Source organism: Electrophorus electricus, chromosome 12 (genome assembly GCF_013358815.1).
Source record: "Electrophorus electricus isolate fEleEle1 chromosome 12, fEleEle1.pri, whole genome shotgun sequence".
In the NCBI taxonomy this organism is placed as follows: domain Eukaryota; kingdom Metazoa; phylum Chordata; class Actinopteri; order Gymnotiformes; family Gymnotidae; genus Electrophorus; species Electrophorus electricus.
In genome coordinates this window covers 7,197,101-7,215,688 of record NC_049546.1, presented here as the reverse complement: position 1 = coordinate 7,215,688, position 18,588 = coordinate 7,197,101, and the positions used below count along the sequence as shown (strand labels likewise).

The window sequence follows — 18,588 nt, the reverse complement described above, 5'->3', positions numbered from 1 at the left end:
ATACTGAGACTGCAAATTCATTATTCTTTTTTTATTGTTGAGAAGCATTGGCACAACGACAAAATTACGCAATCTCTTACACTATACTTTGATCATGTAACAAATTATTACTATTGCAATGCATTCAAAGATTAATGTCTCAACCTGTATTTAGAAATTTACTCCCAATGCTGTAGTTTTGTAGCACAAATTGTAGCTAACAAAACCGACTGAGCCACTGTTCACGAATCCTACTCCCTTGTGGTAATGTCCGACAGAGTAGAATAAATGTAGTGCGAAGTTTGGTAGGCATACGTATAAGGAATGTTCACCAAATAAATTATACACTTTTAGCATTTCAGGTCTTTCAAATATAAGAAAAATAATAAAACACTTTGATGGGTTCGCATAATGCGTTTAATAAAACTAATATTACAAATAAAATACTTTATAAAGAAATATTAAACAGGAGTGTAGCGATGTTATATTTATACTCCAAATTTTCTAACCGGGAATACTATCAGAAATTAATCTTAGGCTATCAGACGCTTACAACTAAATTTATTAGAAACAATAAATATTATTTAATACTGGTAGGCTGACTAGGCGGTAATGACAGCGTTTATTAACCCTGTACCAGAAAAAAGAAAACAGCACATTCATAGTATTCTGTCCCACAGCCATATTTGAGCGTGGAGTGGCATAAGGTGCGCCACTGCGTGTTTGAGCGCGACATATTTGTTGGGATCATATCAGCTGGAGCAGGCGGACTCGCTGAAGCTGTGCCCGCTGGTTGATATTTGTCTGGAAAAACGAAACGCAGTCTGTAGCCCGTGTCGATACTTCGTTTATCCCCGGTCCTTTCTGCACCGAGGGTTCGACAACATGGACGTGAACGTGAGCCGCTGTCACCGTATCATCGCATGTCTGGTCTTTATTGTGGTTTGCTCGGTTAGGGGGTTACAGGGTGGTTTAGATCGTCCATTGATGGGGGCGCCCGGGGCACCGGTTCACATATCGGAGTCAGACCCGGAGGTCATTAAAGCTGTGAAATTTGCCGAGGAACGTTACAATGCAGAATCCAATGGCATGCACATACGCAAAGTCAGCAAAATAATATCCGCTAGGAAACAGGTAAGGCTTTTGAGGATTTAATTAAGTCGTGTAGGCCTGTGCATCGGAACGTCGCTCATGTTTCTTCGCTAAGCTCATAAAGTTTGCGTTATTTTTAATACATTTTTGCTGTTAATACTAGGTGTTGCTAATGTTGCGTATCTACACACGATTATTATTAAGCCTAAATTAAAAAGGTTCGTCTCTGGCGTTTGTTATGTAAACAAAGAAGAGATTGTTCATGTTAATTTACGCTGCGCTTGGTTTGCGCAGCGTCGTATACGTTTTAAATTACCAAAGCAATAGAAACAATAGAGTTCGTTCTTCTGCTTGTAAGACTGCATTATAATTACGTTTACTATGATTATTGTATAGTCCAGTCTGTAACAGCTAAGTGTGCGTCTTTACGGCCTATTGTAACACATTTCTTAAGGGGAAACTTGATACGGGTCAAACTTTACGCTGTAAAAACCACGAGTTATTAATTGCTTTGTATAATAATTTTTGTCTCCCATTAATGTCTGTGTGTTGTAAACAGTTGGTTAAAGGAGTGCAATACAGCATCACAGTAGAGATTGGGCGAACTCAATGCAAAAAGACTGCAGTCCTGAATGTTTCTGAGGAATGTGAATTTTTCCAAGAGCCACACAAGCAGAAGGTGAGCAAACCCAAGGCATGGGTCTAAGAGACAGTGCTGAGTAGTTATTTCCTTAAATATATAATGGGACTGCTACATAAAAATTTTAGGTTACAGTTAAAATGAGTCATAGTTAGTCATAGACTAAGTTGAACTAAATAACCAGTTAAAAGAGACAATTTTGCACATCTGCTTTGCTTTCAGCACCCAAATGTGAGACAAAGACCTCGTGATTCTAAGTGCATGACATCTGTTTCCTGTTCCATGTATTGGGCCAAATGTTTATGTCTAGTTTATGTGACACCACGGGAATGAAATTAGAAAAATATTTTCTCTATTTCTCATAACTTTTCTTTGTTGCTTTCTTTCTCCCTCAGACAGAGGTGTGTTTGTTCGAGGTATGGGACATTCCCTGGGAGAACAAGTCTGTTCTGCTCCGACAAAAATGCCAGCCTGCGGGTCAGTGCACTTCCACAGCATACAGAGTATACGAGGGTAAAACAGTGAAAGTGGGGTACCCAAGAACCCCATAGACCTTTGCCAAATGGGGACATTAGATGCATTCTTAATGTTCTTGATTCTGTATAATAATATATGCAGACACCTTAACACAAAAAGACGCTTGGCTGTAAATAATGTTGATGAGCTGATAATGCATGCCACTTTAATGGAACCTGCTTCATTCCTCAGTTCAAAAGGAGACTTCGGTTGCAAAGGAGACCCAAAAAGTAGCACATGTGCCCCTCTATCGCAACAAGCCCACCAAGGTAAACATATCATGCATTCATGAGTAATAATAAATGTATAAACAGCTTGTGAGCTTTCTAGCTATACTTTGTAAACACTGTTACTTCGGTCATCTTCAGGAGTCTTCAGAGCTTCTAACTCAGTTCAAAGAGTTCATGTTCACATACAACCGTACATACAGCTCCCAAGAGGGTAAGTGGCAATAGTACTAGTTTAATTCTGCTTTCACAGTTTGCTTGAGTAAAGTCACCCTGGAACATATTAATATGCTGGGACATAAATTATGCATGGGCATCCAAATGTGTCATTTAAATTGAAAGATATGTTTTTAGAAATAGAAGTCATCTTCTTACCTCTTGATCCCTGCAGAGGCTGAGAAGCGTCTGCGCATTTTCCAGCAGAATCTGAAAACAGCAAAGAAACTGCAGAGTCTGGACCAGGGCACGGCCGAGTATGGAGTTACCAAGTTCAGTGATCTCACAGGTGGGTGTGGGTGGGTAGGTTTGTGTGTGTATGTGTGTGTGTGTTTTCCCAGTCACTTGCTCTCACTATCTGACTATCTCCCTTTAGAGGATGAGTTTAGAATGATGTACCTGAACCCCATGTTGAGCCAGTGGAGTCTGCAGAGGAAGATGAAGCCAGCAGTCCCAGCCAACAGGTCATCCCCATCCAGCTGGGACTGGAGAGAGCACGGAGCCGTCAGCCTTGTCAAGAACCAGGTCCGGGAGAACGAATCAGCCCAAGAGAACCATTTAGACTGAATGAATCAATTGGGCCCTATTGAATTATAAATCAATTGATTAATCAGTTGGAACTTGTTTTTAAACAAATGAATCCATAGTCATGTTTCCACCATGGATATCCATAACCAATTATCCCTGCTGGCACTGGTGGTGGAAATGTGGGTTCTAATCAATAGTTCATTTAAACATAAGATATGAATTAATCACAGATTAGGCTATGCAGACGTCAGCTGTTACTTCGGCGCTGGCTAAAGTAAGTGCTGTGTGTATTTCAGGGGTTCTGTGGCTCCTGCTGGGCATTCTCTGTCACAGGGAACATTGAAGGCCAGTGGTTCAAGAGGACCGGACAACTGCTGTCCCTCTCTGAGCAAGGTGGAAGGCAGCTATTGTTACGGTCACTGAAAGTCAACGAAACATTTAACTCCTTGACTATGTTTGAATTCAATGATGATACTATTAATGAAAAATTGACGGAGCATTTTATTAATTTCATTCATTGGATACCTCTCTGTCTGTTGTAGAGCTGGTGGATTGTGATAAACTGGACCAAGCTTGTGGGGGTGGGCTTCCATCCAATGCGTATGAAGCTATCGAAAACCTTGGTAAAAAAACAAAACAAAACAACAACAGCAACTGAAATACATGGGACACAGTTATTTAAACGATGCTTTAACAAGTAACAACATTTAATTCCACTTACACATTGTGTGGTTTCAAGTATGATGCGAAAAATGAAACAGGTTTTAAAGAGAGTAACGTTTTGATGTTTTCTTTTGCTCCCTTTGCAGGAGGTCTTGAGACAGAGACTGACTACGGCTACACAGGACACAAGCAGAGGTGTGAGTTTTCCTTTGGGAAAGTGGTGGCCTACATCAACAGCTCGGTAGAGCTGCCCAAGGACGAGAATGGTGAGAAGGGCAGAGGAAATGAGAAACTTGTTATATGTATATAGAATTCTAAATGTATTATACTGCGCAGTGAGTGTGCAGATATACAGTATATGGATAGGACAGTAATTTACACATGTCTAATTTTACATGGTGGTCTTATATATGTGGCAGTGAACTTTGGTTCACTGTGCAGAGGGCTTTGAGAATGGCGATACAAGTATAAGCCTTATCATGGTGTGTGTATTCAGATATTGCTGCGTGGCTGGCTGAGAATGGGCCTGTGTCTGCTGCCCTCAATGCTTTTGCCATGCAGGTAGTAAACTCTCAATTCTTCAGAGCATTAACGCAGCACCAACACTGTAGTAATAGCATTAATATGACCACTTTAATGGTATTTAACAAATATGGACTTTGCACATGGATTAAATGTTACTCTGCCTTTAAAGGCAGAGTTATGATTATGTTTGATTCACAAGTACAGAGGATTTTGTGATAGAGCGTTGACCATTAGTGGCGTAATCCGTTCAGAATTATGACAAAACTAGGTCGGAAAAGTTCCAAAGTCTCCATGATGTTTACTCTAGACTGGACTAAATCTAGAAATTCCATTACTTTGTTGACTCTTCCATGCGTTTAGCTTAATCCAAAAGCCAAAACCTTTTTGGACAGCATGAAAACAGTCTGGAGAGCCCAGTGGACTTCTTAGTATAATTCTCTTTTCGGTCTGTCTGTCTGTGCTTCTGTAGTTCTATAGGAAGGGAGTGTCTCATCCTCTGAAGATATTCTGCAATCCTTGGATGATTGATCACGCAGTGCTACTCGTCGGATATGGAGAACGTGAGAGTTCTTCTTCTCAGATTTGCAAAAATCAATAAGACTTCAGTTGGCACAGTAACAGCCAAACACAGTTATAGCTATTACAGTCATACTTTAAAGACCCTCCCTGCTTGATTTTGAGTTTAAAGTAGACATGTTTTTTTCAAGATTATACACTGCCATTCCAATTGTAAAATTCACATTTAATTTATGATGCATATACGTACATTTCAAAATCAAATAAGAAAAAAACATCTGAAAAAAGGCTTCTCTATATAAGTACTGACTCATATAACCACCCACAAACATATCTCCTCTTTTGACTTGGAGTTTGAAGGGGGTCCTTAAAATATAGCAGTTTATAGAGAGTTCTAAGGGTTCTTGATGTAGTAGATATGTTTAAGTTTTCACTCTTCAGCCCTACTGTTTTTTTTCCCCAAATATGCCTTGCAATGAAATCAATCAATGACAATTGTTCCTTAATCCTTCTGAGTAAAAGCCTAGACCTTTCTTAGAAATATGCTTCTTAGAAAAATCCGGTTGATCTTTGCCCTGCATTATAACATTCCTTCTTTGTTTTCACAATCATGCTGTTTCACGACATTCCTTTTTTTGTTATCACAGCAATGCAGCACTAAATACTAGTTAATACAAGGGTATTTTACTGAACTACATCCTAATCCTTTTGTTTTGTTTTATTTGTTTTAGTATTGTGCAAAGGTTAAAATTTAATTTTACCTGTACACAGGCGATGGCATTCCTTTCTGGGCCATCAAGAATAGCTGGGGAGAAGACTATGGAGAGCAGGTAAGGGACACTCCCAGACCTCGTCTGGCCTGTGTATGAACATGTAGTTCTGCTATGGTCACTATTTTATTTTGTGTGTTATTTGAACATTTGATAAAGGGTTATGTTAAAACCTGTCTATCTATTTACATTTATGGCATTTAGTTGATTCTTTTATCTAAAGCGACTTACAATTATGACTGAATACAGCTTGAACAATTGACGGTTAAAGGACTTGCTCAGGGGCCCAACAGTGGCATTTTACTGGTGGTGGGGTTTGAACTGGCAACCTTCTGTTTACAAGTTGATTACTGTGATATAGATAGATAGATTTTTTTAACATAACTATCTATCTCTCTCTCTCTCTCTCTCTCTCTCTCTCTCTCTCTCTCTATATATATATATATATATATATATATTTTTTTTATTTTTATTTTTTTTCTTTTTGTTTATATATTTTTTTAGAATTTTTTTAGATTTATATATAGATAGATATAGATAGAGACAGATCCAGTGAAGATTCTAGGTGAGTAACTGCAGTAAGTACTGTAGTAAGAAATGTACAGATATTCAGAATTATAATGAGTATAGTGAAGGATACAAATTTTCCAGAGAAACTAGACATTTTGAATAGATGTTCTTTGGATTTACATATATTTAAAAAACAAGACCACCCAGTGGAGGGCGAGTGTGGAATTTATATATATTTATTTATATGTGTGTTTTTATGTTTCTTTAGGGTTACTATTACCTGTACAGAGGAACCAGATTGTGTGGAATTAACAAGATGTGTTCATCTGCAGTGATTAACTAGGGCACACACAAGCACACGCTAAACCTTACTATCTATATGTAATAAACATCATTAAGGATGATGCTTAAGCTCTGATGTGTGAAGCATTTATCTCTACTATATAGGTCTGTAGAAACTAGGACTACCAGTCCTCTTTTCATAAAAAAAACCCTTAAAATGATTTTCACAAATGTAGTTTCATCCCTCTGTGATTTACCACAGACTGCATTGTATTTTCTAGCCATAACAGTTTAAGAAGTCCTCATCTCTTGCATTTGCATAATTTTGGGTATACTACCTCTTGGGTGATGGTATGTGGAAAGATTAAATCTGTTTTTGAATGAGCTTCTCCTCACACCTTAAAATAGATTTTTTCAGTGAAGGTTCTGGTGTTGGTACAGGAAGCCTTAGGTAACAATAAACTGCTGACATGCATTGTTGTTTGCTGACATAGAAATTGATTACTGTTAATTTGCTGACATGTTGATGAATTGTAGATAACCTGTTGCTAGGACATATTTATCTGGTAGATAATGTATTTCACATGTTATTAGTTATGTCCTAGGCCACCAAGCACAAGTATTTCTACCAAGACTTTTCAGTTAGCACATGTGCTGAGAGGAAGATTCTTTATGTTTTTATGAGATAAGGGATGAATGATCACTACTCTCATAACCTCAATTTCCCTTATTAACATAACACCTGCAATTACATTAAGCCAGTTACTGTGATAAGAAAGGTCAAATCCTTAGATTGCCTCTTCAGACCCATGTTTCATTATGGTATTAGATATTTGTGTGTATTAACTTTTGAACTAATATTTAAATGATGTTTTTGGAAAGAACTGCTGTAACATTGTAATTAATATAATGCTTATATATGTTGTTGTTTTTTTCAACTCCATTGTAGTGATGTAGGCTGAAATTTCACTGTTCCTCTGTCTTAAATGGACTGCATACTTCTACTGATTAATGAAGCTGCCTCGCAAATACTGATGAATACTTTTTTAATGTTGTCATTTGTGGTGATAGTGAAATACTTCTGGACCAATGTCTACAGATGTTTGAAACTGCAATCATTTTTCACAGTAACTTTTATTTAACAACCATGTCCTCTAAACAAACACTGCTGATATGCATCTAAAGTGCCCATAGCATAATGTATCAAATATATTAACCAACGTTCACTGAACACTGCTCAGTGGTGATATTTCTCCAATCTGTTATCAGCGCTGCATTTTCTTTGAAAACGGAGTGAATGCTTGCTGTTTCTTGCATGGTATCAACTTTGGTTGTTGAGTATGCTTTTTTGTCATAAATGTTATAGAAAGCTACTGAATAAAGTCCTTAAATTCCCAAATGTTTCTCGTCTTTGCTGTTTATTGCAACACTCCTTTTAAATGATTTCCTCAATGAATGGCGCTATGAGGCGTTTTAGGCTCTGCCTGACTTCATTACCCACAATGCCAGGCCAGTGGCGCTTGCACTGAAGCAACAGGAAGTAACTTACACATTGTACTGACGCATTCCGGAGCTTTGCTACGTTTGGAATTCTTTTCGATGCCCCAAACACTAAAACCCCCAATAAGTTCTTATTTTTATGTAGAATTCCTAGGTATGTAACTTTGGAAAATACAGACTTTATCGATATGAACTGATGAGTAAGATGTTGCCCATGTGCTGAGGTTTGTATTACGCAGCAGGCTAACTCGCTAGCTGAGGTTACGCAATACCTGCCGCATGAACTCTATATTACACATCCCTTTATGTTTTAGGTCGTGGTTAACTGTTCTTTTAGAGAACAGGACAGTTGCGACTCCTCTTGTGTTTGCGTCGAAGTAGTTAAACGCTAGCTAGGATAGCCAGCCAGCCATAATGGACAAGACGAGCCGTGTCGGTTTAATAGTTCCTGACGCTCTTCCGACAACCAGGAGAAAGACGAGGGCCGGGCTAGTGTACACGACCTATAATCAGATCACTGTTGGTCGATAAATTATGCGTTCGGGTTGAGCGTGTTTGTTAGATTATTCCCGTGAATTTGTTGGCCTTCTGATTTATGACCAATTTGTCCGCAACCATCGATATTCCTGTCAGGTAGATTTCGAGATCATCAGCGATGTCGCAGGCAACCAAACGCAAGCATGTCGTCAAGGAAGTTCTTGGAGATTACGTCACACCCAGTGAGAACCAGCAGATCATGAGAGTAAGATGGTTTTGCAGTTGTGGGTGATGGTCTGTAGTGTAGAATGCATAACTAAAGGTGTGAGATCATAGACAATATGTAAAGGTGCTGGTCTCTCACTCACTAAACCTCTTTAAATACTCTAGATTTAAATACATCTTTAAATACTCTAGATTTTGGGAACCAATGGTAATAATCTCCATGAGGCCGTGACCGAAAGCGGCGAGAGGTTTCTGCTCAGCATGCCCACGAAGTTCCGCAAGAACATCTGGATCAAAAGAGGTCTGCTCTAAACTCTCTTCATTATAGTTTCTTTCCTGATTTGAATTCTTCACCTCCATGATTTCACCAATGTTCTTTCTGGCAGGTGATTTTGTGATAATAGATCCTATTGAGGAGGGTGACAAGGTGAAAGGAGAGATCAGCTTCATACTGTATAGGGACCATATCCAGTACCTGAAGAAACTTGGCGTCTGGTGAGAAGAAATTTAAAGCACTTTTAGTTTCTGTAGTAATTACCTTTAGGCTTTAGTTTTAGCTTGTTGTTGAGAGGCTAGTGTGTGCATTTTGAAAACAGGAAAAACAGGCACTGGAAGCAGTTTCAAATTTAAGTTGCTTGAATGATATTTAGAATGAACATTATTTACAGAGGAATAATTTTTGTTTGGGTTTTTGAAACCTTTTTGCAGTACAGGGCTTTGAGTATTACACTTAAGATAATGGTGTGTGCAGGCCAAAAGGATTCATGACAGGTGGTGTGTCCGAGGAGAGGAAGGTAGGTCCAGAGAAAGAACAAAGCCAACAGCAGCAAGAGGAAGAAGAAGAGCGTGATGGCAGCGACACCGACGATGACCTTGATCTTTTCGTTAACACAAACCGGGCCGCTGTTCTCTACAGCGAGAGTGACGAAGACTTGGACGAAGAGGAGGAGGAGGAGGAGCAGGAAGAGGAAAATAAGTGAGCAGAGGACATTTAGGTGGTGAATTCTGCGCATATAAATTAGGACTGACTTTTCTTCTGAAGAGGTTAAAACAATTTGCTTTAATTCACGTCCTTAATTGAGATCACTTATTTATCTGAGTAGACCTTATTCAAATAAGCCAAAAGCCAAGAAGAAAATATTTTAAACAAAACAGGAAAACAGCTTTGTGGTTGACCATAGATGACCAAGAGCAGGTTCCCTAGACCGAGATTCATCTTAAGCCTCGACTCAAAAAGTTTGAGTTCTGAAACCACCTGTGCTGAAGTTTCATACAAGATCAGGCCTAATCCACATCAGGGAAACCCACAGCTATTTCTTTATGCATATCAAATTATAGGTAATTCAGTAACGTTTATATGGCTGATTTGGGAAAAGCTGCCTCCCCTAATGCTTTGAAGCAGAAGCATTTTTAACCTCAGTGGGATGAATAATGTATTTTGAAGGTGATTCTTTGTGTCAAAAAAAGCTTGTTTGTGTGATTTTGTGTGTATATATAGCAGTAAACCTTTTTTTAAAAATATATGGCAATAACAATTTGTGATTGTGTGTGTGCATTACTATGAGTGCAGTCACATGCCAAACGTATTTAGAATGCATTACCTTTATACTCACACTCAAAACAAAATGGAGGAAGCCTGATGTCATGCACCAGTTGGTGAAGCTGCTGACATAAGCAGTGATGCATGAACTTGGACCAGCATACAATGAAGACTTTAAAAAGTAACAAAAGAAAAAAGCGATGTGTCACTTAGCATTTATTCGGCCGTTGCACACACTGGCTTGAAATAGCTAAACAAAGCCTCTACAAGCTTGTGAGTCACGTTTTAGTGATCTGTCCTGAGTGAGCGTAGATACCTGTTCTGCAGTATACACATACAATTGAGAAGACGGTGTATATGCAAGCATAGGATACTTTTGACATGAAATGCAACTTGAGTGTAATGGCCCAAAACTGCATTTTTTACATCCTACCATCCATATAATAAATCATATACCACACACAAAGTGGCAACAGTAATTAAACAAGCACTATTTATATTATTTAGGGCCAGTTTCCCAGACACAGATTAAGTCTCAAAAGACCTGAGAGTTTCTCAATGGCACTGGAAAGTTAATGACTAAGGGAGTTACATGAATACTGTGTTGATGTACTGGAAATGGAGAAAAATAACACAATCTGGATTGAAAATGCAATCAGAGGGAAGTTTATATTTTAAATATAATGTTTAAGTATAATGTTTGACATGAACTGGTTTTGCTATTCCATTTATCTGCTATACGACTTTTTTTTTCTTTTTTCTTTTTTTTTTAAGAAATGGAACTCAATATAACAGTCATAAATCCATGAAAAATAGTTAATGATAGTGGAAAAGTATGCACACTCATGTATGGTACACATTTGTCTGTAAACATTTGATCTCTTTTACGTGTTAAGACAGCAAAACAGTTCTCAATTAAGGTTCTTCAAACCGCATTCCCATTTGCAGTGCCTGCTCTTGGTCATTGTCTGATCTCACAGGGATCCTCTTTTTCCCAAAGTTCTACACACTGCCAGTGCAACAGTGATGGTCAGTGATGTCTCCGGCTTTGTTCGAGCCCCATTATGCAAGCAGGGAAGCTTTTTCCAAATTCCAAACAGTTTCTCAGCAAGACTTCTTGCTTCAACGTGACAAGCATTGCATCATCTCTCATTCGGTGTTTCACAGTTCAAGAGGGGTGTCACCAGGTAGGAATGTCAGGGGTATCCATTATCAGCTAATATGTGTCCTGGGAATGCATTTCGGGGAGAGCACACGGGCAACTGTTATGAAAAAATGCTGCCGTCATGAGTTGATCCTGGTCAGTAAGATATAATATTGGTGATTTGGGCCTTCTCATCATACACAGCTTAAACATGAATAAAACAGTAGCCTTTCCTTTTGCAAAACCGCTCTTTGTGTTCACCAGCTGGGTTTTGAATGGGGATGTGGGTCATTTGCTCCTATAGCTGCTAGAAAACCTGCTCAACTGCCTCTGACACTTTCATCATTCCTTCACTGTGGATTTACACACTCCAAAAAGATCCATTCTGGAAACGCAAAGCATTCAGAATCTGGAGCAAAAGTGGTATATCTGCAATTCATACGCTGCCATGTTTAGATGCATTTGTCATTTAATTTCACTACCGATTCAACAAAGAATCTGTAATGTCTTGAAATTTCATCATAAAACTCGAGTTGACAGTCTCTTATTTTTCTTTGAGGAATTGTTTTCCTCAATCTAACTACTGTATGCTGTTGGTTTTAACCACCTCAGGTGCAAATTTATATTGAATCTCTAAATTGAAATCTGAGTTTTAAGTAATAGAGCAAAAATTATTAAAGTTAATCTAAACCAAGAATAAATTAATTTAAACCAGAATTAAAATGATGGTTTTTAAACCATGTTTGAAGTTTGGTGTGTCGAGATAAAAAAAAAAAACCAACAACACATTTTATTGAATCCAGATTTAAGGTTAATCCTTGTTGGTGCCACCCTGCCTAAAATATAATGTCTAAACTGAAGCTAACAGTGGTTAAGGTACTTGACTAGTAGTCAGAAGGTTGCCAGTTCAAGCCCTGCTTCTGCCAAGTTGCCACCAATTGCACAAAAATTGTACTAATTGCTTTGGATAAAAGCATCAGCTCAATGCTGTACATGTAAATATAAACTGTTTGGTGTTTCTCATACATTGGCTGCTGAGTAACTAAAAGAACAAAATGCCACAACATGCTTAAATTAAAAAGGCATAGACAAAATACAATTTCCCATAATTTAAAAATACAGAGAATACATAGGTAGATTTGTAGCTTCTTATGGCTTTCATAGCAGTCTTTGTTCTGTAACACTGTCAGTTAACTTATACTGGTTTGGTCTAGCTCAGATAACTCTATTTTTTCTTTTGCCATCTTTTCTGGCTTTTGCCTTTTCTTCCCTAGTGCTTTAGATCGAAGTGTTGTGTGGCTGCATTCAGCACTTGGTATCAGGGTTTCTGACCACAGCTTCAGCACTTCACTGGGGCTGCGTTTGTGAACCAGCAGAATGGTGTGGTAAGCACAAGGGTTCTTGGCTTCTTCTTGAGAGAAGTCAAAAGTAAGAAAGCCTGATTGATCCACAGGGACGATCCTCAGCCTCTGAAGACACATTCCCACATAAACGTCATCGATAGGGAACAGGTGGACTCTCTTGGACACCTGGAAAAGCCTGAGGACCAGAGCGCCAGAGTAGATCACCCCTCCCCCTCCTGCATATGCTGGGTACATCCCCTTATAGAAACTCTCAGGAATGTAATACTTACTGCTTTTTAAACGTAGTGGATTAGCACGTTTGATGACATCCCCTACAACAAAATCCTTAATTTTCTTCAGGCTGTTAGGTGCCGAGTGGACCTCTTCCTCTTTCTGTAGGTAGTCCAGGAGAGCAGGGGTCCTCACAAACACGTCGTCGTCTCCCTTGAACACAAAGCGGGCGTTCTGGCAGTGCTCAGAGAACCACTCCCAGAACAGGATGTCCTTCAGTGTCAGGTTAAAGAACGTGTCCAAAAAGTCCCACATGATGATGTCCCCGTATGATTTGCTCTCCTTCTCCAGGTCCATCATTTCCTTTGAATCTTCTAAAACAGCAGACTTGGCCAAGAGGAAAACCCTCTGCACAAGTCCTCCCATGCCGACCCGTCCTTGCACCAGCCCCGAATGCCCCCACGTCTGCCTGATGGCCTGGCGATTCTCAAAGTTCTTCGTTTGTGATTTAATGGCCAACAGCAGCATCGCAGACTGGTTGGCACACACCGTTGGTGGTTCGATGAGCAACGGGTAGTCTCTGCAGTGCATGGAGAGGACAAACCTTTGCATTTCTGGTGTCAGATTAAAAAACCCCAGAAATGACCACATCACTGCGTAGTTTGGTTGACATCCAAGTTGGTGCTGTGTTGAGTTTGATATGCTGTCATCCAAAAGATGCAGAGTGACCAGGTTCCTAGTCCTGCGTCGTAGGATGGAGTTGTGCTGGCGATCCATAACGTACTGCATTGAGTTCCAAAAGGTGTTTATGTTAAGTCTATGTTTCCAGTAGGGATGCTCACGGTGAGAGGCCAGGGCCACATTTTTATAGGACCCTTTGGCTTTAATCATTTCCAGGGAAGAGATGCCAACTGCCGCATTAGGCAAGCTGGGTGGTGCCATAGCCAAACACAAAGAAAGCATGATGTAGACAAATAGACACAATACCAGTATAACTGGTGTGCATAAGATGACCAGGATCCGACGATAACTACTCGGGAAACAAGCCATCACCTTGAGGGGAAAATAGTACATAAGAAAGTAAGTAAATAAATAAAAACACATCATTTACACCATGAATGCAGTGAAGCTGTACTTTTCAGCAGTACAATAAAATTGTTAAGGATAGGTATTGGTAAATAATGGTTAATATTACTGGGTGATGAAAAAATTACACCATCTCTGCCCTACTTAACCCTCAATTTGTAGTTTCAGGAACAAAATGTTCGCAATCAGCAGAAAGGTAGTTTCTTATAACATGAATAGCCTACTGAAACCGTTTTAATTAATCTTTTCATATTTTCGCATTATATTTTTCAGTGGGACTGTACTGTAGTTCCTTTATCTCATTAAATTAAATGTAATAATCTTACAAATAAGTTGAACGTGGAAGTCCTATTAAGTTCAACTCTCTATAGCAAGTAAATCGTTGCCTACCGCGTTCAGTCGTTTCACTCCAAAAAAAAATAAAAATAAAAAAATATTTAAAAAAAAACCCCGGCAGCTTAAACCCGAATTCCTTACAGATTGTAAGACATCCCGTATCAACGTCTCTCCATCGGTCGCGAACGACTTAAGTCACAAAAAGCTAAATGAGAGACAGCGAGAGCGTTTCAACAGCGCGCGTGATGGGCGCCGCCCACGCAGACGCTGCCACGCAGCGCGCGCACAGGTAAAGCGCGTCTCGAGCTTTTTTTAATGCCAATTTGTCATTTGCAGAGATTCACTCGCAGAAGCTTATTTCCAAGTCGGATACAAAATTAAGGAATGTTAAAACATTTAACTTCTTGATTAATTCATTAATTTATTTTAACGAATGTATAGCAAGTGAACAGTCCACAGATCACATTTAGAGCAAACGTCCCTTCAGAAATCACTCAGCCCAACTTATGCCTGCATGGTGATTTTTTTCAAAACCGGAATAACAGGACTGGCAGCATCTCAAATACGCTCGTAAATCCTCTGAACTCACATGACGAACTTGTGAGTATCTGACAGCAAAAATGAAACGAACGTAGAAAAACGTTGTCAAGAATGTCGGTGGTGATGTCTGTTCAGAAATGCCAAGATGAAAGTCAGTCTTCGACCCAGAAGCCTAAACCCAACCAAATCCACATTAAAAGACTGCCAAGTTAAAATCAGCATGTGACTCCATAATTTATTTCCAAATAATTCGTATATTATGAAATTGAGTTTTACATACAGAACGTCTAATTCGGCCCCGAAATACCACGTACTACGGTTGCGAGAAAAGTTTGTCAGGTGTCCAATTAATGTCATATATTAAGTTAATGCGTCCTGCATATGTGCAGCTGTGACATTTCAAAGGGATAGTTGGATGATTCTTAGGATTTTGTTTTTATAAAACCTCATTTTTAAGTTAAATTAATCAACGCTATTAAAACGAGAAAGATAGAAACGTTTCGATCTTCGCAACAAATACGTAGATATATCACTATTGCACAGACCTGAATGGTGTTTTATACAGTGATTTACCTTTCTCATCAGTCACTGTAATGTCTACAGTACTACAGAAGGTGACTACTCTAGTATGCTCCACTGAGGAAGGAGCAATGCGCTGTAATAGCAATGTACTGTAAATAGCAGCACTTAGGCCATAGCGATCAATGTTGAATTCATCAAGTTAACCAAAATCACATGGATCAAACTATAGTATTCAATATAATGATTAAATAAATATACACATTACATAAATATCACAATTTAGTTTTTTTTCCCTTTAAAATGGTAGGAATAAAGATTTATTTTTTCCTTATGAACAAGTGGATAGTTTAAAAAAAACATTTTTATTTTTTTTTACAAGTACTAGGCTTTTTATTCTGAGAAAACTTGCAAAAATTTCTAGAATATTCCAAGTCAAGAATGGACATGAAAAAGGGGATTTTTATTGCTGAATGTCAAAATGAAAAGTAAGTTACACTTTCACCGTGTGAAGACAACTCTGCGTTTACCATGCACCCATCTACCAAAACCACTAGGACATGCAGATAGACAGGGAAGCCTCAGTACGCAGACAGAGGAAGAACAGAAACAGAACAGAGAGAGAGAAAGGAGAGAAAGAAACCCATGAGTCGTGAGAAGCTTTAGATGAGCGTGCAGGAGCGTTTGGAGGAGAGGACACAGGACCGAGTGTGCGTGTTGTGTTTGTGTGTGGCTGTGGTTTTTGTGTATGTGCATTTGTATGTGAGAAGTGCCAGAAGGGGGACTTGGCATGTGTAGGTTTCCTGTTAGTTTTCCTCGGTGTGTTGTGGGTGTCTGGAGGAGAATCTAATGTCACAATCCATCCATTGTAAAGTAGCATGTTCATTTGCCAAACCTGCATTGCGAGTCTCCAGATTTGCATACAGACATACAGTAAAGGAGAGGGGGCAGTATTAACAAAAAAAGGTATTAAAAAAATCTATCATTACATATTTTCCACAAATTAACATAGCCGACTGCATCATTCTCCACAGTCTCCTCTGTAACACTGTACACAGGAGGCCATTTACCCACGGACCAGGTCTGAGAGTGAAAAGCGCTCATAGCTCATGTGGTTTATGATGGGAAGTCCTGAGACAGAGTGCGGCTTTAAGCTGCTGGCATAGGAACAAGGGCATGTGAGCTAACGGGGTGTGTCAGTCCAAGTAGGCTAGAATCAGGCTGGATTGGTTCCTCCGCAGGCAGCTCCGCGTTAATGACTACACATGGAAGGAAGGTTACAGTGCAATGAGCTCATCTCCCCACTAGGTGGTGACAAAGTCACCGGCACGTCTTTCTTTTTTTTCTTCTTCTTCTCCGTAACCATTGTTAACGTTGTTCTTTAAATTTAAAGCCAACATAAAGGAGATAGAGAGCTCTCTCCCCCCGTGTTGCTATACTGTCACACACACGCCCACCCACACACCCACATCTTTAGACTAGTGCTAGTTACACAGAAAACACACAAAAATGAAGCACACAAACACAGGCCTACTCAGACATTCACATGCACACACAGAGAGCACAACACTCACACACACACACACACACACACACACACACACACACACACACACACACACACACACACAGAGGCCCCTCTCACACTCTGGAGAGAAAGCACATTCATTGGATGTACATGCACCACCATTTTGAGAACCCTGAACACCGGGGCAGGTACCACTACACAGTACCACTCCCTATGAACTCCTGCATACCTGTGTTTCCATGGAAACAACATGTGATGGGAGGGGGTGGGGGAAGAAAACAATAACATGAGAATTAAATGGCTAAATGGACAAATCACTTCCTGTCCCAAACAGGAAATGGCATGTCCACTGCAACTGTATACGCCCAGGAAAGAAATGGCCTGCATGTGTATGAACCCCTACTCAATTAAACAAACACGTTACATAAAAGTGATCCCCATATTGCATGATGTCTGAATTATATCACAGTTCAAATGGGGAGATCCTGAACAATCAAACCAAAAGAAAAAGAGACAAACATGTCTATATAAAACCCAGGAGTCCATTTTAAGAAAGGCTACAAAAACTCAACAGAACTCCCTCATCGGCATACAGCAAAAGGCACCACAATATTATTCTATTTCTAAATTGTGAAAAAATTGGCACATGATTCTTCTTCATAATGCTGTAAACCAAAAAAAGGAAAAAAAGAAATTACATATAAATAGTTTCCCCCTATAAAAAAGTCTTTGCTGCTAGCTAGTAGACAATTTTTGCTGAAATGAAAATAAATATTTCATTTGTTTAGAATATCTGTCTGTTATATAAAATAAAGATATTTATTATAGGTGCAGGTCTATAGCATATCATTTTTTCTCTCTCTCTCTTCTAGATGCATCGTTTCATCACCCTTGTCTCTGCTTTTTTTTTTTTTTTTTTTTTTTTAAAGGGGTGCATTGTCCGGCCTGGACCGGGACTGCGACAGTTTGCTCCCTTGCGGGTTGAGGCGGGACCCGCCCCGTGGCGCGCCGCTGTATGTCCGCGTGTCGTTGGGCCGGCAGATGGTGAGCGGCTCGGGGGCGGTCATGTTCTGCATGCTGAGGAACGGCGTGCTCTCGCCGTGCGCTAGGTCGCCCAGCTCCTCATCCTCGTCCTCCTGCTCCCATTCGCTGTCCGACAGGCAGCTCTGGGAGCTAAAGTCGCCCGGGCCCCTGGCTCGCTGGGAGACGTGGCCGTTGGCCCGCGGCCGCCTGCGCCAGCGCCGGTCGCTGCCCATCTTCTTGGGCCGCTCACGGGATGACATGTACTCCTGCGTGGTCTCGTAGTCCTCATCGTCGGCGAAGCGGTACGGGCTGGCCGGCAGCGAGCCCGCGCTCTCGGCCAAGCCGCACGGCCGGCGGGTGCGGCGAGGGCGGCGCAGCAGCGGCTGGTCGTCGCCGGGCGAGTAGCAGCCCACGGCGGCCGCGCTGGAGGCGGCGGGAGGGAGTGAGAGGGCGTGGCTGGCGTTGGGGGTGGTGATCTGGAAGGTAGGCACCTGCTGGGGCAGTGAAGAGTGAAAGTCCACTGGAGACAATCGGGCAGGTGTGGTCAGCGCTGACACGTACCTGGAGAGAGAGAGAGAGAGAGAGAGAGAGAGAGAGAGAGAGAGAGATGATCACACAGTTCACACTTTTTC

The 18,588-nt window shown here is 40.3% G+C and overlaps 4 protein-coding genes across 7 annotated transcripts in view; 2 read left to right on the top strand and 2 right to left on the bottom strand.

Annotated features, from left to right (window-relative positions):
- The first annotated feature begins 653 nt into the window (after positions 1-653).
- On the top strand, positions 654-7,863 carry ctsf (cathepsin F). Its single transcript, XM_027003605.2, has 14 exons — positions 654-1,113; positions 1,631-1,750; positions 2,107-2,188; positions 2,420-2,496; positions 2,596-2,668; positions 2,846-2,959; positions 3,047-3,195; positions 3,495-3,591; positions 3,741-3,821; positions 4,008-4,127; positions 4,358-4,422; positions 4,856-4,946; positions 5,674-5,732; positions 6,451-7,863. Exons 1-14 carry the CDS (start codon positions 865-867, stop codon positions 6,523-6,525), a joined length of 1,452 nt encoding a protein of 483 aa, XP_026859406.1. The 5' UTR covers positions 654-864; the 3' UTR covers positions 6,526-7,863.
- Positions 7,864-7,995: 132 nt separating this feature from the next.
- Positions 7,996-10,203, top strand: eif1ad (eukaryotic translation initiation factor 1A domain containing). Of its 4 annotated transcripts, none has more exons than XM_027003607.2 (5): positions 7,996-8,118; positions 8,602-8,706; positions 8,859-8,967; positions 9,053-9,161; positions 9,418-10,203. In XM_027003607.2, the coding sequence occupies exons 2-5, from the start codon at positions 8,620-8,622 to the stop codon at positions 9,644-9,646; spliced, it is 534 nt and encodes a 177-aa protein (XP_026859408.1). In that variant the 5' UTR covers positions 7,996-8,118; positions 8,602-8,619; the 3' UTR covers positions 9,647-10,203. The 4 variants fall into 4 exon arrangements, with proteins under 4 accessions (XP_026859408.1, XP_026859407.1, XP_026859409.1 ...); XM_027003606.2 differs by having other exon boundaries at positions 8,598-8,706; XM_027003608.2 differs by having other exon boundaries at positions 8,109-8,188; positions 8,598-8,706.
- A 2,337-nt stretch (positions 10,204-12,540) lies between these two features.
- On the bottom strand, positions 12,541-16,471 carry LOC113573371 (N-acetyllactosaminide beta-1,3-N-acetylglucosaminyltransferase 2). The gene is made up of 2 exons (XM_027003584.2): positions 16,455-16,471; positions 12,541-13,957 (listed from the first exon to the last, which is right to left on the bottom strand). Exons 1-2 carry the CDS (start codon positions 16,469-16,471, stop codon positions 12,541-12,543), a joined length of 1,434 nt encoding a protein of 477 aa, XP_026859385.2.
- Positions 16,472-17,856: 1,385 nt separating this feature from the next.
- The window catches only part of nrg2b (neuregulin 2b), a 30,763-nt gene continuing 30,031 nt past the window's right edge, over positions 17,857-18,588 (bottom strand). The window contains exon 11 of the mRNA XM_035531904.1: positions 17,857-18,517. Coding sequence (XP_035387797.1) covers positions 17,857-18,517 — 661 coding nt within the window. The remainder of the gene's footprint in view (positions 18,518-18,588) is intronic.

What these genes read in the sequence shown, in the direction of transcription:
- ctsf (XM_027003605.2), top strand. Translation starts at nt 865, where the DNA reads ATGGACGTGAACGTGAGCCGCTGTCACCGTATCATCGCATGTCTGGTC. An exon ending in TGAAGCTATCGAAAACCTTG is followed by an intron (nt 3,822 to 4,007) that starts GTAAAAAAACAA and finishes CTCCCTTTGCAG; the next exon opens with GAGGTCTTGAGACAGAGACT. An exon ending in GAGAAGACTATGGAGAGCAG is followed by an intron (nt 5,733 to 6,450) that starts GTAAGGGACACT and finishes ATGTTTCTTTAG; the next exon opens with GGTTACTATTACCTGTACAG.
- eif1ad (XM_027003607.2), top strand. Translation starts at nt 8,620, where the DNA reads ATGTCGCAGGCAACCAAACGCAAGCATGTCGTCAAGGAAGTTCTTGGA. An exon ending in AGAACCAGCAGATCATGAGA is followed by an intron (nt 8,707 to 8,858) that starts GTAAGATGGTTT and finishes TAAATACTCTAG; the next exon opens with ATTTTGGGAACCAATGGTAA. An exon ending in CTGAAGAAACTTGGCGTCTG is followed by an intron (nt 9,162 to 9,417) that starts GTGAGAAGAAAT and finishes TGGTGTGTGCAG; the next exon opens with GCCAAAAGGATTCATGACAG.